Source organism: Erpetoichthys calabaricus, chromosome 3 (assembly GCF_900747795.2).
Source record: "Erpetoichthys calabaricus chromosome 3, fErpCal1.3, whole genome shotgun sequence".
NCBI lineage: Eukaryota > Metazoa > Chordata > Cladistia > Polypteriformes > Polypteridae > Erpetoichthys > Erpetoichthys calabaricus.
In genome coordinates this window covers 218,814,154-218,832,942 of record NC_041396.2, presented here as the reverse complement: position 1 = coordinate 218,832,942, position 18,789 = coordinate 218,814,154, and the positions used below count along the sequence as shown (strand labels likewise).

Below are 18,789 nucleotides of genomic sequence, written 5' to 3'. Positions count from 1 at the left end.
TGCTAGGTTATTGTGTCTGGGTTCTGACATTGGCTTTGGTTAACATTTTAGGGTTTTCTGTTAATTGATTCTCTGTCTATTCCTTCTAGGGGTTTTTTTATTTTTTACAAGCAAGTATACATTAATTTTCATGATTCAGCAGCACTCAATTCTGTGTGTTATTACAGCTCCTATGGTATTTATATTTTGATATTGTAGTCCATTTAGATTTCAAATTATTTTTTGGGTCATTTCAGTTGCCATTTTAGGTGACTGTTACATGCATTGGTTGTTATGTCTTTGGAGGTCTGACCTGGGCATTAGGACACAATGAAATAAAAGGTCTTCCATGGCAATCCTTCACTATCATAAATGCAGGTAAACACTGCCTGGTAAAATCTGTGTACTTCTTTCTTTTGTGTATTGACCTTTTGCTTTTGTCCTTGACCTACAATTTTTTCTGTTCTTTTTTTAGCCTTTGATCTCCTGGTTTTGGGCCATTTCTACTTTCACATCCTTCTCCTGGTCACTTTAAATCTTGACTGCCCAGCTGACTCTTTTTCTCTTTTTTTGACTTCCATTTGGCAGTCCAGGGGAGATAGAATGCCCTGAGCAGACTTTCTCTCCCAGCCCTTACATTACGGAGGTGTCCCAGCTGGGTAAGGGCGCTGACCATCCACAACAGGATGAACTAACAGATAGCCATATTTTAAAAGTAAGTATGCTAAAAATAAAATGAGTCAAGTTTTTCACCCACCAAAATGTCAAGCCTACCATCCATAGTTCATCAATGTTTAAAAATCCCCACAACCACATCCTTGAACAGTGATACTCAAATTCTCAACTTTGTGTGTTAAAACTGAGACTTGGACACCTGGCAGGTTATTTTTTCCATGAAGGCTGCTGTGTGTAGTTTTTGTCCTCCTCTTCTTCTGCCATATCACTGTAGTGTTGACAGACATAATACTGTGCAATCATCGTAGGCTGCTCTCTGGTTTACTGTGCGGTTAATGTCATTTGCACTCATTTCTATATGTAACAATTTGCTATTAAAGGACTACTCTGCCCAAAAATGATATTTTTTAAAATGCTACTTACCCCTGTAGTTTGTGGTGATGGCTGAAAGGAATTTTTAATCTTGCGTTCAAAGGCAGAGATAGTTTGTGACAGAATAGGTTGCAACTAGTATGGGATACAACAGGCACCAACCACACCAACACAAAAACAGGTCCTGGGTTCAAATAAAGATTTTTATTTTCCATAAATACTTCTCACAGGCTTCTCTCAAACATTGAACAACACACAAAATCCAAGCAATAATGTTCTTCTCCCTCTTTGTCTTTCTTCTCCTTCTCCTCCAGGTGACCTACATCCTTGTCCACCCGACTCTGACTCCCTTCATCTAAACCAGACCTGGAAGTACTTCTGGTGCCACCACATTGCATCCAGAAAGCACTGCCGGGTCAGATAGAACCTCCCTTAAAGGAGGAAAGAGCTCCCTCTGGCAGCTCCTGTGAGACTCAGTTGGGCTACCTATTGGAACTTCGATTTCCATGAAGCCCCGCAGGAGTGTATATGGAAGACCCAAAAGACAGCTGCTGACACCTGTTGGACTATGGAAGCAAAAGGCTCCTGGTGGCAGTCTCCTTCCATTAGACAATATCATTAAACAAATAATATTTAGAAGCGTATGCACAATTTGTTCTAAATTGCATAAAGGTAATAGAAAACAAATATTGTCACTGAACAAAGAAATCCATTCACAGTGAGTTAATGAACCTAAAATCATAGTTGGCCGTAGGTGTCTAAATACAGATGATATCATTGCATGCTCCTCAAAAGTCCTGCACATCAGTCCCTCCAATGGGTCCAATGGTCAGAAGGTGAAATATCTGACAAACCACTCTTGACGCTGTGGATCTGGTGTAGCTTCTTGCAACTCTTCCATCTCAGGAGGGCTTATTGTCCATGGCAAGGTGTGTAATGTAGCCAGTGCTGGACAATGGCAAGCAATATCAAAATGTCCATGAAAAAAATCTCAAGTTATTCAGCCTGCTTAAATCCAATCTTAAGTCCAAACACATGCATTTTTACTAAAACTTGATAAAATAAATCACTTCTGGAATAATAATAATTATAATAATAAATCTTTGCATTTATATAGTGCTTTTCTCACTACTGAAAGTGCTCAGCAATTGCAGGTTAAGGGCCTCGCTTAAGGGCCCAACAGAGCAGAGTCCCTATTGGCATTTACGGGATTCGAACAAACAACCTTCCGATTGCCAGTGCAGATTCCTAGCCTCTGAGCTTGGGCATGGAAGACATTCCCATGAACTAAAATGCGCCCAGACATGAATGAGCATTTAAATTCTAGACCCATCTCTTGAGGAATACCTTGAGATTAATTAGCGGGTTGTAAAACTGAATGTGTGAAGTGACCTTCATCTTGTGGAAACATCTCATAGAAGCACAAGTCCAATGCATATTCTCTTCCTGATAATGTTTGTTTAATGTTTAGTTGTGCCCAGCTCACAGTTAACTTTGCACTGTTGCTATCACATGAAATCCAATGTTATCTAATGACAAGCTGATAGTGGGTCGGACTATTGACCAATGAATGAAGGGGGAGACGGGGTCAAGATGACCAGGTGGTGTAAAAAGTGCCAGAACTTTCCTCTTTCATCTGAGCAGGTTATGTTTTAATTTACAAGAAGGTTTTCCAGAAATGACTTACTTAATGTCAATGTCAATTTTTTTATATAGCTCATTTAAAACAACATCAGTAATGCTGTAGCCAAAGTGTTTTACATTAAAATATGCAGTGAACATAAATAAATAGAAATAAATTACAGCTAAACAAAATACAGCCAGCAGTGAGTTAAAGAAGTTGACTAAGAGTAGGAAAACCATCAGTATCAGTGGAGGTCACTGAAAGCTAGAGAATCGAAATGAGTCTTCAATCTAGTTTTAAACAGTTCAGTTGAAGGTGGCTTCTTAATCTAATAAGGTAAACAGTTCCACAGACGAGGTGCAGCAGTTGTAAAAGCCCTGTCCCCCTTAGTTTTACAAATAGTGTGAGGGACCATAAGAGACAACTGACCAGTAGATCTAAGCTCTCTGGATGGCTGGTTTAAAACACACAAGTCAGATAAATCTGAAGGAGCATACCCATGTAAGGATTTAAAAATAGCTACAAAATTTTAAAGTCAATTCTGAAACTAACAGGCAGCCACTGTAAAGAAGCTAATATTGGAGAAACAAATCAAACATTCTTGCCCCAACCAAAAAACGGGCCGCAGCATCCTGAATCAACTGCAACCTGCATATCAGGGCTTTGCTGATCCCGGAATACAATGAATTTCAGTAATCAAGCTAAGAAAAGATAAAAGCATCAGTAGCTTTCTCAAGATTCCTAGGAGATAAAAAAAAAAAGGATTGACCTTAGTTAAAAGATGAAGCTGGAAAAAGCAACTCTATACTGCAGAGTCAATCTGTTTCACAAAAGTGATGTTACTGTCAAAAATGACACCAAGATTACGGACATCAGGTAACAATATTTTAATAAAAATACCAGTGTTTGGGCTATCATAAGCATACAACTGGATGAACTGACATGCAGATTATGCAACATGAGTAACCCACGATATTCTCCGTTCACCATTGACTTATGTTGTCTCAATTTATTTTTTAATCTTCGCTCTGCATGAAACATGAGATAAGAAGTTTTACTCCGCTATCACCATAAACTGGATGGGGTGAAGAGCATATTAAAAAAAAAAATTGGGGTGGAGTATTCTTTTAAGCATTGTAGTTGTGTATTTCTACATTCATGTTACCCAATGAAAAGTTACAAGCAGAAATAACGGAAATAGAACAAAAAAGTGATTTTATTTGGAATGTATCAGAATTTTCACAAATTTGAAACAGTTTTCATTTGCTCATTTTCACGGAGAGGCTTTAAATTTTGTTAGGGTGGCAAGAAGCTTCTAGTCATGGAAGAAAGGAGGCAGGCCAACATTTGGTTAAATCTCACAATTTATAATTTATTAGCATACACACATATTATATAAATATAAAATATGGAATTCATTTTAAAATTGGTGAGACATCATCATTTCTGTGTTCATACAACCATACAAACAATTTAGTTCTACCAAAATTTATTATGCAGCTGTAACAAACTCGGAATACTTTGCCATCCTAAAAGAATGTATGGGTAAAAGACAATATCATTAGACAAATAATATTTAGCAGCGTATGCACAATTTGTCAGAAATTGCATAAAAGGTAATGCAAAACAAATATTGTCACTGTACAAACAAAGAAATCCATTCACAGTGAGTTAATAAACCTAAAATCATAGTTGGCTGTAGGTGTCTAAATACAGATGATATCATGGCATGCTCCTCAAAAGTCCTGCACACCAGTCCCTCCAATGGGTAAAACGATCAGAAGGTGAAATATCTGGCAAACCACTCTTGACGCTGTGGATCTGGTGTGGCTTCTTGCAACTCTTCTGTCTCAGGAGGGCTGAAAGTGTAACAGACAAGAAAGCAGCAATTACCATTAAAATGAAGGCAGAAAAGAGTTTTATGAGGTGCTTATGCAGGGCGGTTAGAAGAGCACAAACTGGATGGGGATCAACCTCATTTTCTTCCATTGTTTGTGTTTGATATTCCAGGGACCACATCAAAAATGTTAATTCAGCACTGACACAGCTCATGTTGTTTCAAACAATTAAACTTATTCATTTATAATAGAAGTTACACTTCTTTAAAGAAGATCCTTGCATGTGAGTGTGCCTCACAACATCTTAGGACCGTGTCCAGGATCGCTCCCTGCCTTGTACTTGAAGAAACTAGACACTGGCTCCTCTGAACTTTAACTGTTCAATATTGAGTGGATGAACTGATTCAAGAAATTGTTATTGACTTTTAACAATATCATAACTGCATGACTATTAGCCAAATATAGTAGCTGATTGGTTGTACGGGCATCTCCATTTTTAGTAAATCAGCATTTGTTTTGTTCCTAACTTAACATAGCATTCTCAAAACTTCTTTACCCATTTCAGGGTCACAGCAGGCCAGAGTCTGGAGGCTAATGGCTAGCTCTGACTAGGAGGCCACTCTATCTTATACACCCACCACCACCACACTGTCACAGGACCAATCCAGAGTCATCACTTAGGTTATGCACTGCCCGTTCATTGTCGATGTAGAGTCTGCACATTCTCCCTGCATCTATATGGGTTTTCTTCTGGGTACTCTGAGAACAAAAATTGCACACAATACTCACTAATTCATTATACTGTATAGCTTAAGCATGCCCCCCGTTTGACTTATACTGTACACAACATGCTATATAACCTAACACCCTATTAACCTTCTTGATCGCTTCAGTACTGGAGATAGTGATGAATGCCTTTTACTCCTAGATCCTTCTCATAATGGGTACTTTCAAGTTCCAGGCCTCCCATTGTCTATTAATATCTAACATGTTTAATTCTTACATGTAATACTTTATATTTACTTACATTTAATTTCATCTGCCACAAATCTGCACAAGGCTTTGCAAATCCTTCTGCAACAATTAGCTGATTATAACTTATCTGCTGTTCCTCCTAGTATGGTATCATCTCTGAACTCACCCATCTTATTGACTATATTCTTGTCCAGATTGTTTATGTACGGTATATTAAAAAGAGCAGTGGCCCCAGCACTGAAAAGGATGCTTGTTGGTGCAGACCATTCTCAGCAGCCATGTTCCTTCATCTACCTTGAAGCAGGATGATCCATTTGACCAACAGAGAGCAGCCTGATTCAACAAATCTGATTACCTGAGTGCCTGACATGCATGGAGATAAAGTCAGCCAGCTTTGGAACTTCTCACATTGGTCGGAATGTACTCTTTATCTTCTTTACCTGTGATCAAGGACTAAACAATATGTAACAACAAAAAATCTATAAATTTGTAAGAAATAACAAACCCAAATGGTTTCCATCACCAATTCCACCTATGTATTCGTTATCTTCTAGATATAGTAGCACACTTTAAAAATAAAAATAAACACAAAAATAACTAACAAAATAAATCAGAGAATGCTATATTTATATTTTGTTGTAATGAAGAGAAAGACAAGGCACAGGAGGATATCATATATCAGCGTCAATCCACACAACTTTGAATCAGAGAGTGTGTCTCAATTAAAGACTGCAGTTGTTGGATCTCGTTGCCTTGCAGGTATTGTTTTACACAACTAGTTTTGCTGAAGACGACAGGTTAGACAACTCCCTCATGAATTCTTAATATAGCTTCAACTGGCAGGGTCAACATACTTTGGAGCCAATCCCATGGGAAACACCAGACTGAAAATAAGATTTTGAAAAGACATTTTTGCTGATCCAAGGTTCAGTTCTATACTTCTTCTTGAAGATTTGACTGGACTTCTTTCTTTATTTGTGCAATGAACTGCCATCTTAATGGTGTGTCATATACTCAAGGACACCAACAGAAATTAAGGGGGAGTACATTTAGGACTGAAGCCAGGAAGCACATCCTTATGCAAAGAGTTGTGGGAATTTGAAAACAAACTACCAAATTATGTAGTTGAAGTAGAAAACTTGGCAACTTATAAGACATATCTGGATGCCTGCAACAGCTTCAATATTAGCTAAACAAACAAGATTGATGGACTAAATGGTCTCTACTTGTTTGTCAGATTTGTTGTGTTCTTATGACACTCACTGCTCATTGGTCAACTTTCCCACACTCGGGAGAAGGCCCCTATTACTTGAAACAAACCGATTTGATTTCGTTATGTCTTGTCTTAGAATGTTATAAATTGAGTGGGAATGTCACACTATATGGCTTTGTGTCAAGGGAACATGCTGCCCACTAAGATTAGATAAATGAAGGTTTTACAAATGTGTGCCTGGAGGTCTCCCTTCTGGCTCTGGTAAAGTAAGCCCCACCACCCCATGGTGAAAGGAGGCACTGTCTCTAATAATCTCTTCTTTCCCTCCTGCAGTTTAGACAGGCAGCCCCAGAATGACGCCTATGACCCACCTTCAGCTCAATGATGACTCTGCCTTTGCTACTCACGGCACTATAAAACGGGCCATCCCTAAAGATTGGGGACCGACTGGTAAGGAGAGGGAACTCCCTACATCATGTAGTTGTGCTTGTTTGAGGTGGCCAGTTTAGATGTTATTTGACTATTTGTAAATGCAGAAGTGCTGAGACAATTTGATTTTGTTCTTTTTATTTTGGCAACACCAACACTTGAGTAGGGTAGCTCAGCTAGTGCCCCAACTGTTCCTACTAGTTCTTTCTCGTAAACTGGTCACAAAGGTTACAACTGAAAAACACTAGAAAGGTATAGTGTGCTGAGTTTTGCTAACATTAAGTAAACTGCACACAAGAATCACAAGCTTACAGTATATACTGATTTAAACAATCTTGTGGCAGAACATTGACTAACGAGCAACTCCACTACAAATACAGTTTATTTAAAAAATCTGCACAAAATCATTCTTGTTATCTTTCTCATATTTAATGTAATTTTCATATTACCTCAAATTTCCCTCCCAAGTAGAGACAGCTAAAACAAATATTGAATTGCAAAAGCATGTTGTCTGAAACTCTTAACAAATTGACAAAATAAAATGTCCTTGGCACTATTATGGAAATCTACTTGGCACAGCAGCAAAAAATCAAATGAAAGTGAGTTCTAGTCTGAAATGACTCAAATAGCCACAGACAGACTAGTGTCCATGATGTTCTGTTGCTCGCTGACATCTGTGAAGGTGGCTAAATGCTTTTAGCTGCTGGTGCTAACATCCTGATTTTCTGGGTTATGTTTTGTTGTTGATTGTGATTTAAGTACTCTGTAGATTCTTACCCTGGGCCCAACGATGCTGAGAGAGTCTTGTCTCTGAACTAGATTAAGTTCTACTGTTTACCACACTATTTGGTAGTTTATTCCAAGTGTTTATGATTCTCTGCGTAAAGAAAAACTCGCTAATGTTTGGGCAAAATTTACCCTTAACAAGTTTCCAACTGTGTCCCCTTGTTCTTAATGAACACATTTTAAAATAACAGTCTCGATCCACTGTACTGATTCCTTTCATAAATTAAAACCTTCAATCATGTTACCTCTTAATCTTTTTTTGCTTAAATTGAAAAGGCTCAGCTCTTTTAATCTTTCTTCATAATTAATTCCCTGGAACCCTGGAATGAGCCTAGTCGCTCTTCTCTGGACCTTTTCTAGTGACGCAATGTCCTTTTTGTAGCCTGCAGACCAAGACTGCACACAGTACTCCAGATGAGACCTCACCAGTGCATTATAAAGGTTGAGCACAACCTCCTTGGACTTGTACTTCACACATCATGCTATATAATCTAACATTCTGTTAGCCTTCTTAATAGAGAAACTCGTGTCCTGGGTAGGAAAGCCATGTACAGTAATACAGCCCCACTTCAAAATCTATTCCCCAACTATTGTGTCCAGAATTTTTGTCCCCACTCTGCATTTTTCTGGTTTGGGATTTTATGGTCACCCCCCTCAATGAAGTTGCTGCATTTACTAGCTTTTAGTGATAAGTGAAGCAATTTGCAAAAAGTTACATTTTCAATGAACCTCAATGCTTTACTTCCCAAATAAATTGTGAAAAAAAGATAATTCCCTTCCAGCAAAATCCATTGACACAAGAAACAAGGGGTTTAATTCCATGTCTGGAAGTGTTATCGTGCATTAATTCCACATGTGTCTGCCTGCCATTTAGTAATTAAAGATCTCTAATGAAAACAAAAAAACACTGGAAACATTTCTTGTCATGTGTAGACAATCTGTTGAGCCATCAGACAAGTGTTATGTTTTTACTGGTTAGACAACATCCTCTTTGCTAATTACGATGACAATCTTGGTGATCACAATCCTAAAGATACATAAGAGACAGAAGTGAAAGTTGAAGTTTCACAGTGCACGAAACATACAAAGCCTCATCTGCAGGAATCAAGTAACAGGAAAGGGTACTTGCTAGATACCAGCAGGGGGTGGGAGGAAGGTTTAAGCATCTTTCCATCTATTTGATGTGCCTTTGTATGTAAAATATGTAGCATGCCACATTTTAAAAAATGCACTGCACCTCCACAGTGATGTTAATGAGAAGCATAAAATGAATTGATTTGACATGTATGCAAGTGACTACTGCTTTACTGCTGTGGAAAAACACAGGTGAACAAGTCTTTAGGAGACAATTCCCTTTGTTTTCTACCCCTAAAAAACTTCCAAAAACTCTTTTTTGTGACTATTGTGTTTTGCAATTGCAAATTTGACAGCAAAACTCATTTTAGTGTCAGTTTCATGAAACTCTGCATTTTGGAACTTCCTTGTTTTGCTCATTGCTAGTGGCCACCTATAAAGATGAGCTGCCTTCACTCCTTCACCGTTCCTTCTGTCTCACTTCAAAGGAGGCTTCTCCAGTCTTTTGAATGTTTGCTTTGGACTACCCACCACCAAGATTAGGTTTGATGACTTCTGACTAAACATTTAGAATTGTAATGAGTGTCTAACAAATCCTTGTCTTCAGAATGGCACAGTGGTTAGTTTGTTTCCCTGCCTGTGTGGAGCTTGTGTCAGTTTCTGTTTGTTTTGTCTCCCTATAGCCAATCTGGTTTTTGTTCTAAAATGTAGTGTTAAATTGCTGTATATTTGTACCACATAATGGTGCGTTAGGGGGCTCACGGACTTGAACCCCATCCAGGGTTGGTTTCTATCTTATGTGGTGTTGTAGAGATATGCAGTGGCCCTCATGATCCTACATTGAAGTAAGCAGGTTAGAAAACTGATGGATGATACAGTATTCCTCATATTGCTCCATGAGTAGCGTCTTGCAGGAGGGTCAAAGCTGAGGAAGAGCCTGTTTGCCCTCCTGTGGATTTCATTTTCAGCTCATTATTAGATATCACTTTGTATTGATCAGCAGTTCAGAATTGTTCTGGCCTTATTACAGGGCCTTTTCAGATGTTCCACCCCTCCACCCAGGGCCTCCTCATTTACTGCTCTTAGTTTGAATATTGTGCCTCATATTAAGGAGTCACAACAGTGATGACTGTATTGATTATGCATGTTAAATGAAGTATAGTATTTAGTATTCCACAGAACGTGCACAGGTTCTTTGTCATAAAACATCTGCCAAGTCTAGCTGTTCAGAATAAATTACATTTTCAATGGCTCTCCTGACACTGGTCAGGTTCCGAGTGTTCTCTAGAAATCTGCTCTGCTCACTGATTTAGGCTTCCACTGAGGACCAAATTGTCCAAATAAAAGCCCAAATTATAACAGTAATTAACTTAATGAGGACATTTTAAGTCTTTTTCCGTGGTGCTTCCTTCTGCAGTCTAATATACCAGTAAGGAGAGGCAAGTTTGGTGTTACACATTAACTAGGGAATGTCATTAGCAGTCTAAGCTGTGCCCTAGAGCGCTAGCTGCTGTCTTAATTTCATTTTTATCAGATCCGTAGTACTAGGGTTACCGTGTTAGCCATTACTAATGTAGAGAAAAGCCAAGCAAAATGACACCTTTTACATCTTGCCTGAAGAAGGGGCCTGAGTTGCCTCGAAAGCTTGCATATTGTAATCTTTTTAGTTAGCCAATAAAAGGTTTCATTTTGCTTGGCTTTTCTCAGATCCATAGGTAACTCTCAGGTGGTCACTTTCTTCTACTCTTCCTCAGTCAACACCCGCCACTGTGCTCACCAGCCACTTAAATATTTCTGCAGTGACTAACCTGATGGATTGATACAATACTAAGATTTGTTTAAATCTTTTGTGTTGGATTAGCATTTACTACCGAGGCAGTAATTGTCCTTACTGTATTGTATTTATTATTGTATTGTATTTATTGCAAACTAGCCATGGTACCTGTTGAAGACAGCTAATAGAATAATTAGAACATATTTGCTATCTCTTGCCCTATGTGTACTTTCAGCATCTTTCTTCTATATTTGTGTTTGCCTGAACATTACTTCACCAGTGGTCATTCCCTTGAGCATGTTTCCGTAAAGTCTGTTTCTTAGATCTATCGGCGTGCTTCATATACCTTTACTCACACTTGTGCTTCCTCATTCATTGCGTCAACAAAGCCAAAGTGACCAATCAGACTGCTTTGATGGACTGGATGCCCAGACCGTAGAGTTTTATTACATAGTAGATTGTGTATATTTACTACTCCAAGGTGACATTCATAGGTGGCTTAATTCACTATCAGCCTTAAAAGTCAGAGATAAATGATAAGGGCAAACCACATGTCACATATTTCTGCAAAACACGTCTCTTCCTGGGGTCCAAAATGAAAGCTATCCTTTGCTTCTGCCTCCAGTCAAGTAGAGCCGGAGTAGTGTCCTCCATGCTCTGCCTACAAGCCCATGTCTAGTTCTCCAGTTGACATAAGAGTCCACGTCCTGAAGGATGAGGAAGCATAAAATACCATGGTGTCAACATTTCCTGAGCTTCAGTTTGTTTTAAAGACAATAACAACATCATTAAAGGAGGTAGTCTGTGACTCCACAATTATTAACACATTTCTACAGTTTTTTCCATCTCTAGGTAGCATGGTTTACACAGAGTAAATAAAGAAATAATTGTCAAGTGAGGCTGTGATGGTCATGAGTGAAGGACAGCAGAAGACAACATTTTCCAACAAGATGTAGGCAGGTCAGGCTCATGACATTGACAATGTCAGTGAGCATGTCTGAAGAGATTCTATACATGGACGCAGGAATGACCCATACATTTGATCATACATTCACATGACTGTTAAGTTCATGAGTTATTGACGAGGGTGCACAGTGTACCACACAGTACCTCATTCAACACAATCTTACAGGCTTTCTCTTTTAGAAATCTGAATACAAGGGTTGAATCTTCCCAACAGAGAAGAACTGGCGAGGTGTGTGCCTTTCTGAGAAAGTTTTAGCCAGGGTGCAGGCTTTATGTCTTCTTGGTATGGCAGTAACCCTCAACTCTTTTTTTATGATAAAACAAGTCAATCACAGGCTCAGAATGTTTATTTTAAAATATTATTAACATATTCTTTCCATGCTTTTAAAAAAGTTTTAGACATATTCTGTAAGAGAGAATTCACCCCCTGCTTGCTTCGCTCAACAACTCCTCCCCCCCCAGCCCCCCCCCACCAGCGCTATGTGCCGTTGTGAAGTGGGGAGCTGAACACACCCCAAGAAGATGCAGCTGCCCCTCCGAAACCCCTCTTAAACGGTGATACAATGGGAACCAAATACAGTGTTGTTTAAACCTCCTGTTTGCTCGATCAGCTGCTGGTTGCTACCTCTGCCATGCCGCATGATCTGCACTTCTCTTGCCTATCCTTCCCCCGCCAGCATGATGCGCCATTGTGAAGTGGGGGTGGGGGCTGAACGCACTCCAAGGAGATGCGGTTGCTCCTCCGATACACCTCTTAAACGGTGATACAATGGGAATCAAATAGTTGTTTTTTTTACCTCCTCTTTGCTCGTTCAGCTGCATAGCTTGCTGCTCCTGCCGTTCTGCATGATCTGCATTTCGTGCGATGCTACAATCATTTAAAAGCCTGTACAGCACCTTCTTGTCCCCCAGACATCCTCAAACACTATGCAATCACGTTTCACTGTTCCGTTATTTCACAGAGTAATATTTTCTGTATGTTTGCGCAAATGCAATCTTTACTGTCATTTGTTTGAGATTTTTGAATTTTCTTACTTTCATTAACTGTAACCTGCTCTGCATGTGTATCACGGGACTTGCTTCCAAAGGCTGTAAATATGACGTGACTCGTCTGTCTCGCGGAAAGTGTCTCTCTGTCTCTCTTCAAAACATCTCTCTTCTAAAGATCACCTCGTGTCGCAAGATTTTTTTTTATAATAAAGTGATATACGATGCTGCTTACCCACTGAATGATTGAAGATAAACCTGCATGTGATTAGTGTGGTGTAGGCTTATCCTTATGCACTTTAATGGCCTCTAGGAGTACACCAAATACTGCCATTAATGGATTAGGAGTGATTGTAACACCAAGGCTGTCCAAGAAGTATGTAAAGATTTTGGTCCAAAATGATGTTTATTTAGTGCATTCCCAAAACATGTGGCCTTCTGAAGCTGGAGCCAGATGACAGCACTCACAGGTTGGGTCTTGTTGGGGGTACATTTTGGACAGATTTAAAGAAGGTAAATGTGATTGATGAATTATGTTGAATTATGGAATGCTTGATACAGATAGAAGTGGTCTATGTTCTATGTACTGCTAAGTTTCACTAGTTTCCCACCATTCCCTTGGATCTATGAAGGGTAGATTCTTTGAAATATGTTTATATATACTGTTGAAATGCTCTCTGAGCCTACATCAAGACAAAACCAGTGTCACCTGTGGGATTGATACAGGTTCAAATGTGACAAGTTCAGTAGGTTTCTTTTATCAGAATTTCTAATTTACATATAGGAAAAAAGTGTGTAGCTGGAAAGTTAAATGTGGGGTGCAGTTGTCCATAAGATTCAAATATATTGTTCTATAAAGATCTTTAAGTGTCTTAATCCTATAGGTTAAACACTGAGTAGGTTTGAGAAGGTTAAAAGGTGATTGCCAAGTATAGGAATAACAGATAAGAGCTTCTCTACCTTGAGATGTGCCCTGCATTGGATCCATATTTTAAGTAGTTGATGGACGATGGGATTACTGGTGTAGTTAGTATTGAGTGGAGCAAAGAGAAGGGCATACAAGGAAGACTTAGAACAGGATTTGTTTTCCGTAACAAGCTAGGCTAGTGTGAATTCATGAATTTCTGTGGATTTCCAAGATTTTATTGTGTGTATATTTGTTGCCCAGTAGTAAAATTGAAAGTAAGGCAAATTCCATGTCACCTTCTGCTTTAGATCTCTCTAGAGTCACCTTTTACAGTAAATATGTGGCTGCTTGGAATTCCAGATAAATGATATTATACTTGAGTCTAATTTCTTAAATAATGATTTGTTTATGTATATAGGGATACCCATAGAGAGGATATTCATTTTGACACTATTACACCTACCTGCTAAGTTGAGATGAAGGGTGGACCATCTTTTAAATGGTCCTTATCTCTGTACATCCAGGAAACTGCACAGTGTAAAAGATAGCTGAACACATTGGGACCAGGAGATGAATTATAGTAAGGGGACAGAAAAAGGGTTGAAACCGAAAGTCAAATACTATCAAAAATGCCAAAACCAGATCGTAAACCAAAGAATGTTGTTGAAGGAAAAAGTAATCATTTAAGACAAAGAAACACTAGGACAACCAAGAAAAGAGTTTGTAGTTCGGTTTATCCAAATCACAGATGGATAGAAAAGAATTGTGTTTGTGTCGCAACGATGATGTCAGGCATTGTGATACAGAAGACCACACTGCCCAGCAACCCTGAATGGTGTTACAGAAATGTAATGAAATTAAAAACAAAAAATGATACTATACACTCAAAAATAGGAAACTATTCATTCTATAATCCACAAAACGAATGCTTTCATGTCAAAACCCTGGACGTAATTATCAATAAATTGATCAAAGTAGAGACCCATGACACCCATCTTTACCACTCAAAGATGATTCTAGGAAAAACCAAACAATGAGGAGGACACCCTGATTTACCTGCAAGAATTACAAAAGCTGTTTTTTGTTCTCCTCTGCTCATCACTGTTTTCTTCCTTCGTTGCATTTCTCTTACCTTAGTAGTGCGTTTCACGTTGGCGGCAGCACTGAATTCCAGCTGGGAGCTATTAAGCCAAACAAACTTTAGAAGCGATTTGGGATTTAAATGCTAGCTACTTAGCAGCTAAACATTCTTTGCTCTGATGTCAACCTACATATTATGCAAATACTTCAGCGAGAAATCTAATCTTAATACACCTACAAGTGTGTCACTAGGGACAATTGAAATGTTACAATTGCTTCAAACTCTCCTTCCTGCAAAAGCATACGAGTTCAGGCTATATACTTTGAAAGGCAACATTTTAATGTGAACAGGATGTAAAAAAAGTGTTATGAATAAAATATAAGATAATGTAATCAATTATTTCTTAGAGAAGGCAGTAAATGTATTAAAAGGAATGCTAGGGGGAAAATCATTGGATAAGTGCCAGAATGAGTCACACAAAAGGCAGAATTGTGATTGTTTGAATTATTGCAGGTACATTAGGAGATACAGGCCATCAGACTTGAAGTCATGTGTGCTGTCATTAATAAAGCAAACGGGAAGCTTCACAGCAAAGGATGAAAAAGCTATTATGCAAATGATTGCATTCACTACAATTAACATGGCTTATATCATACATTTTATACAAGTTGAAGGCTTTTTTTTTCCCCCCAAGAAGACAACACTGACTGCCTGTTTTTTTCTCTCTTGGTCTCTCAAAATTTTCTGGACACTTCCTCCCACTTGATAAAGGTGTACAATTTAGGTAGACTAGGTGTAGAAAACTGAACAATTGTGGTCAGTGCTGTAGCCTTACAGGTCCAGCATCCTAGTGTTGAATCTCACATCCATGTGGAGACAGTATCCACATTTGTCTCCTTGGGTTCTATGCCACATCCCGAAATCTCTGCCTGTTAAGTTTATTGACAATTGTAAACAGGCCAGGTGTAGGCCCTGTCAACGCCTGACACTCTGTTCAGAATTGTTTATTGGTGGGATAAACTGTAACCTGGAAGAGAGTTCAGTGAGTTTGAGAATATGATGTGCACTATATTACTGAATAATTAAAGAGACAGAACAGTTTTACTGTGATTCTGATATGAATAAAAATTTAAAACCTATCCAATTTATTTCAGAGTTCATAATAGTTTTTTTGTAGTCAATAGAGCTTTAAATATCTGCCCATACAAGCTTTACATGCTTGGGTTTGAGGACTTTTGTTCGTTGTACTCAGTTTTGTGAAGTTAGACGGGGAGCATCAGTAAGCCCAAATTGTCAACTCTCTTGACTGGTTCTTGATTAAATTTGAGTCATCTGCACCCAGCTAGGACATTAAGTGTCCTTGTAAGAGTCAAATCTTTTAAGTCAATGTTAATGGTAAATTTACCTTAGTTAGTTTGCTTAGTTTTGAACTTGAATATAATGTAACATAGATAATGGAAGATTCAGTTTAACACCCTATAAGTTAAAAGTAATGCAATGTTCTTAATGTTAGCTCTGTGTGACAACAGAATAGCCATTAGATTGAAATTAGACAGCTAGAAAGAAAAATGAACTGTTAGACCAATAGGCATTATGGGCATATAGTTTTCTAATCATTATGTGCATAAATGTGGTGACTGAGATAACATGTAGAAAACGTAAGAAATGTAACCTAGATACTTGCCACACACTAGAAGTTTTCCTTCTGCGTGTATTAACCTTTTTCCTTATTTTTTGTGTGAACTGTTAGCTTGGAATTTTACTAAAATCTTTAAAATGAAAACACTTGGGAGTATTTTTTAATGTACGGCGAGTCATACCACTGCTAGAATGCCTTTCTGGTAGCTGCATTTGAACTATTTTGAACTACAGTACACCCCCAAAATTCGCTGGGGGTTATGTTCCTAGAGCACCCGCAAATTGTGAAAAAATGCGACTTTTGGATGTGGTTAAAAAATGCCTTTTAAATGCTTATTTTTATAGTTTAAACCCTAAATACAGTATGCCCCCAAAGCACTTTAATTTCGTTGCAAACTTGGCTTAATACATTAATACATTACCTAAAAAATTACCTTAATACATTACCTAAAAACAGAATGTAAAGGTAAACCTGTATACTGTACAATACTGTACTGCTATGTCTCCCAACAGTGCTAGAATGTAAAATACCGATGTTACCGCTATACGTACTGTAATTCATGCACACGCGTTTTCTTTGGTATGCGCTGTCGTTTTCTTTGGTATAAGTAGAGTAAATACATAATAATTTCATTTAATTAAAATACAGTAACATGTATAGGTACTCACCAATGATGAATGATATTGATGATGATGATGAAGTAGCTGTGCAGTATGATGCAGAGGATTTAAAACTCCTTGGGTGGCGCCTCTTTTTCAGGTGCTTCAGGAGGAGTCGTATCTTTGGACGGATCTTCTTCTGGTGGGGTTTCTTGCTGGCTTTTCTTTCTAGGTTTCAGGAACATTGTGATGGGAAGTTGCTACATTGTCTCCTGTAGCAAATTGCTGGTACAATTTCCAAGCTTTCTCACAGATGATGTTAATGTCCAAGGGGATGTTCTTCTTCCTGCAGTCAGTGATCCACAATGCCAAGGCAGATTCCATCCTAATGATATTTTTATTCCTCATGGTCGTTACCTTTTTGGCACTATCACAGAGACTTACAGATATGGTACTCCAGATCGCTGCTTTGTTCTTCTTTATGTAGCATGCGGTGCTTTCATTAATGCCATAGTGGCGCGCTACTGCAGCATAACTTTTTAGTTCCCAGAGCAAATCCAGTAGTTCAGCCTTGTCCTGCAGTGTTTTAAACTTCTTCTGGCGCTTAGGCTCAGTGCCAGAAGCCTTAGAAGGTACAGGGCGTTTCGGCGACATCTTGTGCGTTTAAGAATAACAAAATGAATACAATAACAAAATGGAAAACACGAGGACACTCAGCTGGAGATGCGTCACAGGTCAGCAGTCAATCAGCAGCAAGGAGAAATGAATAACGCTCACGGAATGGCTACTTTCACCATCCCAAACCGCGTTTCCCTCAGCAGTTGCCTCCTTTTCTCTCTACAGCACGGTATTCCCACGAAAAAATCCATACAAAATTGTGGAGGATATTTGCGATTTCCACTAACAATTAATAGTTAGGTTCTAAGGAAAAATTTGCGAAGGACTAAGTCCACGAACCCTGAACTGCGACTTCGCGGGGGTCTACTGTATTTGTGAATCCTTGACAAATGCAGTTGCAGTCTTCTCCTGAAGCTTCTCCAATTTGATTTTGCTTGGATACTTATTAATTGCCAGGTACAGATATGATTGTGAGGTTCATGTTTTGGAATAAGACGTCTGGCTGTTCATTTACAGAACAGCAGCCGTACTACCTACACTTAGAACAGGTTATCTACCTGAAGCTAAGCACGTTCAGGCCCAGGCAGTACTTGGATTGCAGACCAACTAGAAAAAAGCTTGGGTTGCTGCTGGAATAAGTGTTAATGATGCCAACAAAGGATGCTAATTCTGTGGCCTATGTCTGGATCCCAATATCCCAGTGCAGTGACAGGGAGGGGCACTGTGCTGTAAAAATGGCACTGTCCTTCAGATGAGATGTAAAACTGAAGTCCTGACCCTCTGTGGTCATTAAAGATCCTTAGGCATCTTTCGTAAAGAGTAGGAAGTGTTCTGATGTCCTGGCTAATTTGCCCTCATGGCCATGTCATTCTGCCCCCCTAATTCATCCCCTGTCTATAATTAGCTAACCATCACTCTCACTCCTTCGCCACCTACTAAGTAATGTGTGGTGCAAAATAATTGCTGTTGCATCATCCAGGTGGATGCTGGAGGTGATTGAAGTGGTTTAGCTCTGTTTATGTAAAGCACTATATAAATGCAATGTCTTCTTCATATTCTTAAAACACTAGAACAATTGTGGTGATAACAGGCCATTCAGTCCAACAAGCTTGCCCATCCTATTCACCCAGATTGTCCAAAATAACATCAAGTCGAGATGTGAAAGTCCCGAAATGCTCTACTGTCCACCACACTACTTAGTAATTTATTCCATGTGTCTATACCTAGTTCTTTGCAAAAACAAAGAAGACAGA

The 18,789-nt window shown here is 38.8% G+C and overlaps 1 protein-coding gene across 3 annotated transcripts in view; it reads right to left on the bottom strand.

Annotated features, from left to right (window-relative positions):
- Positions 1-3,996: 3,996 nt before the first annotated feature.
- Positions 3,997-18,789, bottom strand: part of fam184ab (family with sequence similarity 184 member Ab) — a 642,430-nt gene continuing 627,637 nt past the window's right edge. For all 3 annotated transcript variants that reach the window (XM_028797795.2, XM_028797797.2, XM_028797796.2), the window contains one exon: positions 3,997-4,509. In XM_028797795.2, coding sequence (XP_028653628.2) covers positions 4,428-4,509 — 82 coding nt within the window. In that variant the 3' untranslated portion in view covers positions 3,997-4,427. The remainder of the gene's footprint in view (positions 4,510-18,789) is intronic.